Source organism: Coenobita brevimanus, chromosome 72, assembly GCF_032717465.1.
Source record: "Coenobita brevimanus isolate Jiangsu-jjx chromosome 72, ASM3271746v2, whole genome shotgun sequence".
Classification (NCBI taxonomy): Eukaryota; Metazoa; Arthropoda; class Malacostraca; order Decapoda; family Coenobitidae; genus Coenobita; species Coenobita brevimanus.
In genome coordinates, this window is record NC_137025.1 from 918,136 (window position 1) to 932,561 (window position 14,426).

At 38.7% G+C, this 14,426-nt stretch overlaps 1 protein-coding gene across 2 annotated transcripts; it reads left to right on the forward strand.

Annotated features, from left to right (window-relative positions):
• The first annotated feature begins 3,492 nt into the window (after positions 1-3,492).
• On the forward strand, positions 3,493-13,535 carry bigmax (helix-loop-helix-leucine zipper transcription factor bigmax). Of its 2 annotated transcripts, XM_080278217.1 has the most exons (7): positions 3,493-3,537; positions 5,327-5,409; positions 7,112-7,201; positions 8,533-8,753; positions 9,407-9,574; positions 10,329-10,445; positions 10,876-13,535. In XM_080278217.1, the coding sequence occupies exons 2-7, from the start codon at positions 5,367-5,369 to the stop codon at positions 10,945-10,947; spliced, it is 711 nt and encodes a 236-aa protein (XP_080134343.1). In that variant the 5' UTR covers positions 3,493-3,537; positions 5,327-5,366; the 3' UTR covers positions 10,948-13,535. The 2 variants fall into 2 exon arrangements, with proteins under 2 accessions (XP_080134343.1, XP_080134344.1); XM_080278218.1 differs by lacking the exon at positions 7,112-7,201.
• The last annotated feature ends 891 nt before the right edge of the window (positions 13,536-14,426 follow it).

Consider the following 14,426-nt stretch of genomic DNA (forward strand, 5'->3'; position numbering starts at 1 on the left):
TTCCATGTTGCGTATCTCGAAGTGTGCAGACCAATGATGGATTTTCTTTTTTTTTCCCCAAACAGCCCACTCCTTGAAAGCTTGTTCTAGCATTATCACTGCCTCAACTGGGAAAAAAAAAAAAAAAAAAAAAAAAAAAAAAAAAAAAAAAAGCACATGCTTTGCTCATTCACTGCTCCTCTGAACAGTCTGCTTGCATCCCTCCACCCCAATGACAGGCGCATAGCACCTGTCTAGCAACAAACTCTTATCCCTTTTCCGTCCAACTCTCTAATGCAAGAGTTAACCATTAGGCTACTCCCAGTCCTTCATTTATGCAACAGGTCAACTCTGGAACTGTCTCACTCTGAATGTACTTCCTACTTCCCATGATCTCCAGTCTTTCAAACACAGTGTGTCCAGACATCTCAAAATGAACAGATCTTGAATGTCTTGTTTTTGTTTTTTTCTCGGAAGGAACGGTTTGCGGGCTCCTGGCCTTTGGGTCCTTCCTTGGGGAGAGAAAAAAAAAAGGAAAAAAAAAAAGAAAAAAAGAAAAAGAAAAAAAGGCCATTGCAGTCTGAGGTTGAAAGTCGCAGAAGTCACGTGAACAAACAAAGAAAAAATGCAGAAATACGGACTTGACCCCTCCCCCAGTGCTATGTCACAAATCACAAATGTGGTGTCTGCCAGCACAATGGGAAACCGTTTCTTTGCCCCGTGTTATCGATCTATTGTGAGAGTTTTGGGATGCCCCTCGTCATCATTCACAACAATGTCTCTACGGGTCAGGTTAGGTTTGCTGGAATGGTACTCTACTTCAGACTGGTTTAGGTTAATGTGCTGTTCCCTCCATACAATAATGGATACCTAAACTAACCACAATACTGGACGATACCATACCTAACCTACAGAGGGAGGCTTGCTTTGAAATTTACCTTAAAAACAGAGAAAAGCATAAAAGCAGGGAACAGTAGAATAAAATTATTTATGGTGAATACAATAGCAATGATTACCAGTGAAAAAAGAAATCATTATCTGCAATTTCCAGGAATAAATTAAAAAATCAATATACTACATACACAAATCAAAGTCCAAAACAAATACTGAGAAGAAATTATGCTAAAATAAATATATAAATAAGTAAATGTCTTTACAATGGGAAAAAGTATTGGCTTGCAGGCATCGAGGTCCGAGCTGCCTGTTAGGTGAAGACTTTCCACCCCAAGGTCACACATCCACCTTGCAACATTGAACTGGCTGGGTTTCTGTTGCTGAGAAAAATACAGAACTTTGGGATGCCTGAACACCACCACTAGGCAAGCATTTCTAACCACTGAGTTCACGAGCACTTACACAAGCACATCTAACCATGGAATTTCAAATATTAACTATAAAATCTTCAAATATTAACTATAAAATCCCAACTAAGCCCCTTCAAGATATGCAAATACAAGTATTATTTAAAATAAAATAATATGGGCAATTTACCAAATTAACTAGCCTATAGGCCTACTATTTAACTCCTGAAAATAAGAAACAATAATTTTAATAACATTATTACTCTACTTGCATGTCTAATAACATAAGTTTCAAATATTTATAACGAAATCTCAGTTGAACCCTTGAAATAACCAAAATACAATAATTACAATACAGTAGCTTAATATAAAGCATTTTTGGCACACAGCAAACACATTACCATACCGTAGTAATTTCAGAATGCGGCATATTCCAATTAGCAGTGAAGGGATGGCGGGTACCTAGTATTAAATTACTTGGAGGAAAACTGGGCACGAAAATTATGAAAACTGAATTTTGGCTCGGCCTCCATATTGCAGCGGCACCATCCCAACCCACCTCACTTCTCCTTTCCCTCTCATTCCACCATTAATCCCCATACAACCCTCATACCACCATACTCTTATAATTATCTACATACAAGCAAAACATCTAACACACACTTACCATCGTAAATATTGGTGACTTTCTCCGTCCCTTCTTCGCTTCGTCCCATTTTGTGACGAGACGCTACCCTTAATGGCGTCTTAGATACGGGGCTTGTAATAAGTTTTAATTTGTTTTACCTCTCTAAGCGGTAGTATCTGTTAAATTACCCGGTCAAACCACACAAATATTACAAAAATCTTAAATATCTGCGTCTAAAGGTATTGAAATTATAACCTGTGATAATACAATATTACTGTCAAGCTACAACACGAACCGGATTTGATGTACATAAACGTTTCCCCAAATCCCTGAACATTTTTTGGAAATCACATTCAAATGACACCATTGGACAACCATTTAAATAATCTACATACATCTGCTTAGTTGAATTCAAATTTGACGTTTTATTTATTATGATATGCTGCCACACTATAGAAAACTACTATGCAAAAGTTTTTCGTGGAGCAACTAACATAATTCAATCAACCTCGCCTTGAAATTAATATTGGGACTGAACACCACCTAGTTCCTGGCCTCTACGCTCCTGACAAGGCACAAAAAGGATGAGATAATCGATGGATGGATGTACTAAAGTATGGATTTGATGATCGGCGGATGGATGACCTAAAATAATTCTACAAATACCTATTCCTTGTTACCAACAACAGTTTAAGGCATTTAACAAAACCCTGTAGTGCACCATATAGTATTTTGGGGAAGCTACATGTGGCATAGTGTATCCATATTGCCCTCTGTTAGATGTCAGGGCCCGAGGCAAGGCTTCCGTGAACCAGAAGCCAAAGGGTAGGTCATTAAGTTGGTTTGAAGTGAGTGGTTTAAGTAACTGAGTATACTGCGTTGAGTGAATACCTTAGTAAGGTTAAACTGAGTTAGTTCCCTAACAAAAAAAGCTCTTGCTGGAGCTGAGGATATGCGTTCGCTTGAGTCATTTTAATTTGCTGCTGTCACACACACACACACTTTCTAGTCTTATCAAGTTATCTGCAACTTCACGACGCCTTCACAGGCTATATATAGTCTTATCTGCTACTTCTTGACTCCTCCATTGGCTGCAGTCTTATCTGCTACTTCATGACTCTCCTTCACCTAGCTATATCGTTAGAATGTAGCCATAATGAAAAGGAGCTTGGCATTCTCTACCTGTGTTGAGTGATTTAGGTCTTGTCGTTGAAACTCATGAATGAAATGGCGTACTTCGCAAATTATTTATTTATTTCTTTACTTATTGGTCCTCATGCAAACTGTGGGAAAACAGACTTATCCCATTTGTGTATTACAATTTGATTTGAATATTTTCGTTCTGAAAACTGTACTCATGACGTAGTAGTAGTAGTAGTAGTATTTTCAGGTGCATTCGCAATATCTGATCTTGCTCAATGGGGAGAAAATGGGTTTTAGAATTACCTTTATTCGGAACTGCCGTTTGTAAAAATTAGGCTTAAGATGAAATTTGTGTTGCATGTACTACATGAAAGCTACTGAATGCATGGAAATAATAAGGAAATCCATGGTATCCCCAGAGCTAGATGGTTTAACTCAAGAGATCGAGTTAAATGGCTGAAGTTACTGGCGTCACAAATCCTCAAGGTAATTATTGCTTAACAGGCCCTAGAATGACATATACCATTTAGGTGGGGTAATCCGAGAAGTATCAAGATTTTGTAGATATAATGTGTGTAGGGGGAGGGGGGCACGGGAACAAATAATGGAGACTGGTGTGTGGTGGTGGAGTGCATTCTCTTATCAGTGAGTTTTGTGTTGCTTTGACTCCCACATTTTCACCTCAAGGCAATTTGGGCAGAAGGTAGCACAATTTTTACAAGTTAGGACCGGTTTTTTGTCCACGGGAGGGTCAAAGAATCAACTGCCTCCTTCTAAGCAAGTGCACAACTGGAAAAAAAAAAAAAAAAAAAAAATGTGACAGGTTGACAGCAGGGATAATGTTTACAGACCCATAACACCAGATTCCTGAAAAATAATACTGGGAATCAATATGTTGCACAGTTTAAAATCACCTTCTTCTGCCAGTTAAAATTAAGTGAACTCTTGTGCGGTTTCCTGTGCCTGTTCTGGCGGTTTGTTATGTTTCACCCATTAAATGTGGTGTTTTTTGTTTCTCAGTTCTCCATTATGGTCGTAGGCGGTATGCTTTTGTACTCACTGGTGCAGTGTGGTCCCTATTTGGCCAATCAGAGGTCAGGAGTGGGTGTCTGTTTCCCAATTTGAAATCAGATTCTAGATGGACTCTGCGACGACTAAGGATAAGATCAGAAATTCTGTAGATTGATCTCCTCAGCCTTTCTAAACAAGTGCTTTTCAGTGCTACTGGACAATTGACAAGCCAGGTACTTACTCCCAAAACATAATTTAAATAACTAAAATAACTTTGGTCAGGTGTGGGTGGGATGCAGGGCAGTGGCAGTCTTTGAATACAACACCATTTCTAAATACTGTACTGTACAAATATTCTGACAGAACTGCACGAGTTGTGAAAGAAGAGGTATGATACAGACTGACTGTTGAATACCAGGTAGCCAATTTCTAAGGACTTTCACTCTCCATAAAATTTTCATGCCATTGAGAGTGCCAATATCAGCCTTCCTCACAATGCATATTTGATTTTTTTTTTTATGCACAAATATGAGAATAGATAATAAAGTACTAATACAGGGTACCGTACAGCATTGTAGTTGTTAATTATACTGCAGGTTATGTATTATATACGGTACATAATTTTCTCATTAGTTATCATAGTGTTTGTACATTCCAAAATTTTCCATTTTCCATAAAGCCTTTAATTAAACCCTTGCACTACAGAATCACAGAGTTTCTACTGTATAAGGAACTGTTGTTGCAATTACTGAAAACTGGCATCTGGTAACCTAAATTTTAGTGTACAGTAACTGGAGTGTGGCCAAAGTTCCAATGATATACTATAGTCCTTTCACCATAACTTGGCCAAGATTTTTGTCCACGTGCAGTTTATTTCACATCGATGTTTTTATCAAGTTGCAGTTTATTTCACGTAACAGGTAGTTATTTTTCTTCCAGTTGTAGTTTGTTCCACACAGCTGTTTTTTGTCCACTTGCAGTTCTTTCATGTATGTCAGTGGCAGAGCATGACAAGTGTGACCATGAAAGGAATAATTTTCGGTCTGGACCTTGTTAGCATTTGATCCTCACTGACCTACTGTTTGGTCCAGGCTAATCTTGGTAACCAGATTATGATGAGATACTGAGAGGCAGGGATGTTTTTAGGTTAGAGTTGGGGTAGGTGAGGTGAAGTTGGCTCGGAATCGGCTGGGTTGAAACAGGTTATGTTACAAACCAATACTGTGCTATATACCAACATGTTTGTTTGTATATCTTTTCACAGTGACTGAGGTTAGAGACAAACAGCCAGAGAATTTGTCCACATGAGTACTTCTTCCAGCAGTATGGCAGACGCTAATATGGAAGGTCAGAATCACATGCATTTTTTTAATTCAGTCGTTGTCATCATAGTCGTAACTCGTGTATTTAATTGCAGTACAAATTCTTTTTAATAACGTAGACAGTGTTGTTATTTCACCTATTATTGTTTTGAATTTTTACTGTTTTTACATATACAGTACACCAGAGAATATCGTGTCTTCCTCTTCATTATCATTCAAGACCTATTTCTACAAGTAAGAGAGGTGGGTATGATTCAGTACAGTAGCTGTAGTAACTGGAAAAAGAGGCAGTTTTATTATTATGGGTATTATGTTGCTGTGTATTTTGACATTTTCTATTATTGTTATTTTAGTATTTATCACTCCTTCCAAGCTTCACTCTTTTCAATCACTCATGTTTTGACCTTTCTTATAACCCACAGTAAATAGCTAGCCATGGATACACACACATGATGCTCCCGTCACTGCTCATCATCAGTATTGAACCATTCACTCAGATATCATCATGCTTCATTACTACAGTATTTTAAAAGGTGTAACAGTATTCAGCAATTTCATAGCTACCATACACATAAATCTGTATAACATCTTCCTTAATTCCTCCCTCTTAACCCAGCCACATGTTTTTATAGGCCTACAATTTCCAGAGGTAGGTTTCAGTCCTTCTTACTCAGTTTCTTCATTGTTAGTCACTCATCTTGATCTGTATGTAGATGACAGTACACACTACAGTATATTGGTGCTGGAGAGGGATGCATGGGATGCATTCATTTAGCGGCACTGAAATTGCTAATGCCCTCCCTCTGTCCCTGACTCCCAAAAGGAGGATGGTGGGCTGCAGGAGGAGGGCAGTTTCAGCCAACAGTTCACTGGATTCACCTTCAGATGAGCCTGGGGTCACAACTAGTACTATGGTGCAGTACTACTACTTACTGTATTATGATTTCTTACAAACTACCAGGTATATGCAACTGTATATCACTCCAAGAGGTCCTCCTTAACCTGAATAAAGTGATCAAAAGTAGAAGTGGTAAGAGTGAGATGTTATTGTATTGATGTGGCAGTGAGACATTGTGTGTAGCTCCTTCATAGTGGGAGGTGGTCATGAACTGGAGTAACAGCATATAGGAATAGAAAGACTGACAGATGAAAGGCATGATTGTAATGAAGGAGTTAATGGATATATGGTACTGTATTTTGAGTGTAGGCATGTTATCCTCAGTAAATGAACTATCAGCACCTTTGTGGTGGGATACAGTATGACACAGAAACCAAGATTATTGAATTACCAAAACTGTTAAATGAACAGGAACTAAGTTTTGCAAATTTTTTTCAAAGTTCATTGCTCCCAGGGGTGCAAAGCAGCATTTTGATTGAGGGCACATGAGCTAAAAAATTATTCAGCTCCCTGTGGTGTGATATATTATTAAATATGGATTAAGGATTCTGTATTACCAACAGTCTCAAAGGAAGAGGGTTTCACTTTTATGAATGATTGTAAAACTCATCACACCCACGGGTCTTGAATAATTTACTAGTGGATGCACAAGCAGTCCTCTTCGTAAGTAAAGGAAGAATTGTAAAATATCTTTATTTATGAGCAGTAATTGGAACTTTAATGCGATAATTTTATTTAACTGACTGCAGACTTAATGCAAGAAAGAAAATCAAAAAGGATACATGTACTGAGGACTTAGCATAAGAGTTGACTGTGTGTGTGTTTGCAGAGGAGCGGGAGTGTGAGCAGAAATATCCATTCTCTCGGTGCAGCTCGACCGGTTCCCTCCATAACCATACATCATCTGCCAACAACACAGGTCAGTCACCACACTCCCACTCCCACCCCACCCCCGTGCCACCACCACGTAGCACCTTCCTCCTCCGACACAACCCAGCATGCATGACCTACAGTCCATCCACCTTAACTTGGCTGAGATTTTCATTCTTTTGTAGCTTGTGTCATACAGCTCAGTGGCAAGAGACAGTACTATGGTTCTGCATCCTTTTCTTACCACTTCTTTGTGGTTAGCATGATATTCAGGTACTGTGCAGGGCAATAATCTTTTGTTCATTTTGTGGCTTATTTCCCATAGATACTCGGTACCAGTATGAGACAGTGTTGTGGCTGTACATTCGTTTTTCAGCACTTCTTTGTGACTAGGAACATAGTCTAGAGCTAATTATGTTCAAGATGGAGAGATGGCAGCTGTAGGTAAAGCTAAGTGGACATACTTGAATAGCAACTGTAGATCAGAATAAAGATGGTTGTTGGCTGATAACCTGTTAATCCTTCCACTGATGTGCATGCATATATATATATATATATATATATATATATATATATATATATATATATATATTCTAACATGAAGCATTTTCTGCATGGCAGAAATGGTTAAAAAATCTTATGTTAACCCTTTCATTGCTACAGATGGTTTTGGATATTTTATTTGGCTATTTTATTCATACTAACATCACATGACGACGTATAACCATTCGCCTGTCCCTGTTCAGCAAGCACTTAGATATTTTATTTAGGGTAGCACTGGTGAATTGCCCCTGATGTATGAATGTTACAAAACTCACTGTACATTTGCCCACATTAAGATGCTGCCTTTATAATAACTATATATTATCTCAGAAATGGCACTGCACAGTTTCTTCTTACTGCTTATTGTTTTATTGTAATGAACAACAAACTCACATGTCTTAATTTTTCTTAAGTTTCCAGTACAGACAATGGAAAAGTTATCAAAACAGCAATTATGTACATATCACTGTTCTGAACATCAAGCATGACATACTGCCCCAGCCACAGGCATACTTCATTTTCATTCAGCTTTAAGTGAGTCGTCATAGAAAAAGTGCTAATACTTCTCATTTACCTGATCTACACAACACACGTTATTTACATATTCTGAGACGTGCAATTAGTTCTTAACCTTTCAGTGGCAGTTGACATATTTTACTGTGGCAGATGCTGATATTACTTATTACAGGTAAGCTTCTTGTCATCCAAAGCTGTATTAAATAACCCTTGAATAACCTTTTTTTTTTTTTTCTTTCTTTTTTTTTTTTTTTTTTTTTTTTTTTCCCCACCTGATGTCAAATGTTTTACAATACCTAATACAGTATTTATTGTCCGCAGATGTAACTGATGATGAGGACAGTGATCGTGGAGGTCAGATGAGCTACAAGGACCGTCGTCGTGAGGCGCACACACAGGCCGAACAGAAGCGTCGCAATGCTATCAACAAAGGCTATGATGCATTGCAGGACATTGTGCCCACTTGCCTCTCAAACGACCAGGCACAGGGATATAAGATGTCAAAAGCTACGGTGTTGCAGAAGAGTATTGACTATATACAGGTGAGCTGAGAGCTGTGTTATTACTGGCTTTATTATTATTATCATCACTGTCATCATCATCACCACAGCTATCATCATCATTGTCATCACCAGTATCATCATAATCAGACATCATCGTCATCATCATCATCACCACCACCACCACCATTGTTGTGCTTGGACTGTTAACGACAGAAAGGAATGTGTTGTTTGGAAGTACAGCCTCTTGGAATTCATGGAGAAATTTTGTTATGTGACGGACATCTTAAATGTCGGAGGAGGAGCAAAGGTTGGCTCCAAGGCTAGAATGAGGAATGGATGGAAGAAATTTAGGGAAGTGTTGCCTCTCCTTGCTGTGAAGGAACTCTCATGTTTGACATCCACTTTCTCTCAGCCAATAAAGTGATACCACCTTTCTTTCAGCCAAGAATGTAATGCTTTATATCTTAGTGTATTTTTAAACTGCTGAACTGAGAAAGAGGATCTGTGAACACGTATGTGAAAACCTTTAATTCGTCAACCAAGGATAGGAGGTATCGTGTGTGTGAGAAGCAAACAATAGTGAAGTACAGTATAAAGTATTAATCCTAGTGTGAAAAACCCTGAGCGTTATCCAGGCAACAGGGGCAGTGCACTTGGATCTGCCCATGCTAATAATGCCATATTGCCGGCAGTTTCTGAAAAAGGAGAAGAGCAAGCAGGAGGAGGAGGTGGCAGCACTGAACAAGGAGGTTGTGGCACTGACCATCATGAAGCTCAACTACCAGCAGATTGTGTCTGCCCACCAGAGCCAACCTGGACACCTGACCAAGCATATCTCTGATGATGTCAAGTTCCAGGTGGTGAGTATTGGGTCTGTATCTATATTAGTTAGTGGCCCAGTGAATGGTTTATATAAGGTGAAACAAACTCAGGCACTAGGGTGAGTGTAAGGTGAGTTCATAGTGAGAAGATGAAGACAGTGGAAGGTGATAAAGTTCTCAGATCCATTACTTTTGTCTGTAGGGGGTATGTTGATTATATCTTTTGTCTGTACATGATATTTGTGTTATGTATCTCAGTCTGACTTATGTTTATACAGCCATCAACAGATTTATAGCATAGTAGTTTTTAACTCATTTTGATCATCTTTATCTTGTACTTGGGTGTACAATTAAAGTAAAAGCAATGTACAATCAGGAAGGTAGCTAGGACTTTTAAAACAGAGTGGTCAAGCCTAATTATAAGGTGGCTGGAGGAGAATCTTTTTACAGGGTCAGGAGTATTTCCTTACAAATTTGGGGTGGTCACTGGGGTGTCCTGTTATGTTACTGAGATGCCTAGTGCCACCCAGGTCATCCCTCTGGTGGTGTGTCCGTGTACTGCCAGATGCCTAAATCCTATAAGGGGTGGCCACAGATTAATTGCCTCCTTGTCACCGGCTATCTGGCTGCCTTCTCTCCACATTACACCCCTCACTCTCGTATCTCTCCACCCAATTCCTCCTCTCATTCTTTGGTGGTGCAACTCCATACCGTTATCTCTTTTATTTTGTCTGAACCTAACAATCCAGCTTTAGTATGACATGTAAGACTAACAGATTGCCTCCACCTACAGTTCCGTGCCGTGATGGACTCGCTGTACCAGTCATTTGAGCAAAATGTGTCCACCAACAGCTTCACAGAGATATCCGGTTCTGTCATATCATGGGTTGAGGAGCACTGCAAGCCTCAAGTATGTTTGCACTGCTGGGTTGTGTAGTGTAGCTGTGGCTAATGTGATATTCTGTCAAATTAGGTAAAGGTGGTGGTGCTGGAGAGGGATGCTTTCATGTGGCACTGATAAAACTGGGAAGCTTTGCTGCTGAGTCATGCAGAAGTCCTTCATCTCCTTCTCTGTCCTCTGAAAGGACAGAATATGGTGAACTGCAGGAAAAATGCAAGTTCAGGCAGCAGTACACTGCATTCCAGATGAGCCTTGGGCCACAGCAAGAGGAATGGTTATCTTTCTTACCTCGCTTCTGCCTCTCACATATATAAACTATATTAAGCCATCTTCTTGGCTTTCCATAGCACCATAAGAATAAGAGTTCATTTAGAATATAAGGCACTATGGTAGAATTAAGGCTATGCTGTGCCATTGGTAAGACCTGTGTATTCCTCAGATTCTGCGAGAGATCATGTGTGGGGTCCTGCAGCAACTGGGCACACAGGACCAACAGCCATTCTTCACTTAGGAGGCAGATCACATCTCGCGCATGGCTGGGATTGCAGCACGTGTAACATCAAGTTCAGTATTGAGCCTTGGGTCAGGTGTCTCTTTTTCTAAGATACTTTTTATCTTCATTTAACAAAATCCTTTCTGTTGACAAGCTTCACTTGGTTATAGTGCATTAAAAGATACCCCGACTCTTTTATTCAGGCTGTTTTACTTTACTTCTACAACTAGGTTGCATGCTGGCAAAATGTTACTTTTAAGTTAAACAAATGTCCTTGATATTCCATCAGTAGAGTTACTCAATCAACTTTAAATGAAAACCATGTAACCGATTACATACTCTTCACTGTCAACTGCGTTTACTTACTCTTAAAGTGTCCTGCACTGAGCATCTTGCCTTTTTGCCTCGACTTGTTCCTTATCATAATCCATTCTCCACATATACATCTCTTACCAGTTCTTGGCTGTGATGTTACTGTTGTTACCATACACTGTCCCTCTCGTCATCACCTGCCTCTACTGTAATCCGATCTCCATTTATAAGCCTCTCATCAAGTCTGCACTCTTTCATGTGACCATTAGTTATCATACACAGACCCTCTTGCTAATATTACCTGCATCTAAACTGCAATCCTTTGTCATTTTTCATTGGTTATACATTTGCTGCACAGGTCATTTAACACTGTTTACACATTACATTGTGTACATTTACCATTTTCATACTCTCATTTCCACTTGGCTATAAGATTGACAGTTTAGCTTCTGTTACTCACTCTTAGCTGATTAAAATTATATGGTGGCAACTGGAATAGAATACTTGAACTGTTTGAAGCTGAGAGGGTAATTGGCCACAGTATCAACACTCAAGTTTATTTGATTCACTGTCAGCCAAGTAAAATCATATGGCATTCCTGTAGGTGGAGGAGAACACAATACTGGATTGTCCCCACCGTGAGAGGGATAACAGAGCTAGCGATGCCAGGACGGATGTGCTCTTTCATATCTTTATTTTCATCCAGACCCACTTGCCAGCTACACAAACTGGTATTAATTTTCCACTGTTTGGTTTTCATTCTCTAGGTATGGTATCTTTACCTTAGTTCTGTATACTTGAAAGATGTAAACACTACACATAACTGATTGGTGTCTACTAACATCCATTCTCTTAACTTCATATGAGTTTCTTTTTCTCTCTGTTTTTCTTTTTCATCTACTTGCTACTGTGTGAAGAGCAAGATAGTGTAGGGGCCGGTGCAGGCAACTAATAACCTCTGGCCTGGCCTCGGGTGTGAACACAAGATGAAAGGCTAGGTTATCTTGGTCTCAGGATGCTCCACACCACTCAGTCCTTAGCACTGGGTTTGCCTGTTTCATCTTAGTACTGTATTCTGTTCCTCTGAGGTTATGTTTTCATTTAACCCCTCGGCTGCATATAGCATTCCGGAAATACCAGTCGATAGACTGTGTTGTACGTTCCAGAAGAGCCACGTGAAATACTGTATTGTGAAGTTTGGCCATTTTTTGCGTCTACGGCAAGCTTATGCTTAATAATTAGGTCACGAATCGTCTGTGTGGGATGTAAATTTTGTATGACTACAATGTTATCATGTTAGGTATAAGTAGGTCAAAACACATGACGAAAACATGATCTTAAACTTTCAAGGAGATCTCTTGTACTGAAAGGGGACTATTAAGGCTACATCCAACCCCCAAGTGCCAAAATAAAATGAAAAAGACTTCCCTGGTTTTACTGGTTTAGTATTGATGTAGATTCCCAATTAACCTGATGAGAATATTAATGTACTATACTGGGGAATCACTGAACTGTAAATAAAAGACAGGTAAATACGCGGGGACCAGATTATGCATCAAAAAAGAATTATTTTAAGTATGCTACATATGTAAAGAATTGAGAGAGATGAAAGAAAACTGATGTTTTGAAATAATGTGCTGATTAAAGAAATGATAGAATTGATACAAAAATGTGTTGAATTAGGGTTGCATTGTTGAATCAGTTTATTATTATTATTTTGTGATAGTTGAGAGTAATATTAGGCTGTTAAAAAGTCAGAAGGCTAAGGTGTAACAGGCAGAAAATAAATCAGCTAAGGAAGAGGTGTTAGGGAACCTTCTGAGACCATAAGGATTTAGCCCATAGAGTATTAATATAAATTTATTAGTAAGGGATGTTGAACTTATTGGTGTCTGTTGCTCATGTACAGCAGAGTTTCTGTTTGTAAAGAGTGTGTGTATGAGGACTGAGAAATTGATCGTGATGATGACTGTGATGTGAGATTATTATTACTGTATTATTATTATTATTATTATTATTATTATTATTATTATTATTTTGATGACTGAACTGTGACGAGGTTAGATATACAGTGCTTGCAAGTTTTGTATTTTTATTTTTATTTATATATTCTTATTTTTATATATTTTTGTAGTACTTGACAGTATCCATTGTGTCATGCAGATATATGTAAGGAGAGGTCTGTACAAAACATTGCACTGTGTAGGTGTATTAATCATCTTTTCATAACACTAATACTGTGAATTGACACATACCATTCATGAGCTCTACATTACTGTAAGCGAGAGTACCATTTCTAAGCACCATACACTAGTATGGTAATCCTCGGTTTATCTGACTGCATTACCTGACGTACGTCATTATTTGAAAAAGGCAAAAAATCTACTCCCATCTTAAATGTCGGGACCAACTGCCTAGCCCCGGGCTCCTATGCTTCTCATGGGGTAATGTAGGATTGGATGATGGATGGTCGGATGGAAAAAAATCTGTCTGAATTAAAGCAATATAGAGTTTTTACTCTGCCTGCTCCACCTCGGTCACAGAGTAAGCCTTTGTTGTTGATGCACATTAAGTTCGTCATGGAGTTTGTGGCCTTTGTTACTGTACCAAAGATTTGGCAAGGCTTCTGTTGCTTGCTCTTGTGGTGGCATGTGTGTGCTTGTCCGTAGCTCCTTTGTTGAAAATAATATAATGTTTATGTAAAGTATGCACACAGGCAGTGCCAGTCTCTCCTTTGTGTTACATAATTTATGAAGCTAGTTGCCTGCTTTTGGTTCTACTCCAATCCATCTATGCATCTCAACGTCATTTTTAATAAATAAAAAAATATTCTTAATCCCTGTAGCTCCCTCTTTGGAAAATAATAAAATAGTAAGATGTCCACATGATGATGTATAAATATGCATGTAGGGAGTGTTGGCCTGCCTCCTTTGTGTTACATAGCTTATAATAGCTAGTCACTTGCTTTCAGCTCTGCTCATTTCCATCTACACATCTCAGTCTTGTTTAGTAAATACCAATATTCTCAGTACCTATAAATGAACAAGTAATAAATGCAGATGGAATATGTATAAAGGAGAGGCATTTTTAATAATTAAATTCTCATTAACATAACATATAATTGGTTGTATAAGAATTATGTAAAGCATATATAAAGGTGGCCACTAGAAAGTCAGTATTGACGA

Bases quoted from the DNA above. Each gene is read 5' to 3' on its own strand.
- bigmax (XM_080278217.1), top strand. From the start codon at position 5,367: ATGAGTACTTCTTCCAGCAGTATGGCAGACGCTAATATGGAAG. The intron at 8,754-9,406 runs GTGAGCTGAGAG...TATTGCCGGCAG, and splicing joins AGAGTATTGACTATATACAG to TTTCTGAAAAAGGAGAAGAG. The intron at 10,446-10,875 runs GTATGTTTGCAC...TGTATTCCTCAG, and splicing joins AGGAGCACTGCAAGCCTCAA to ATTCTGCGAGAGATCATGTG.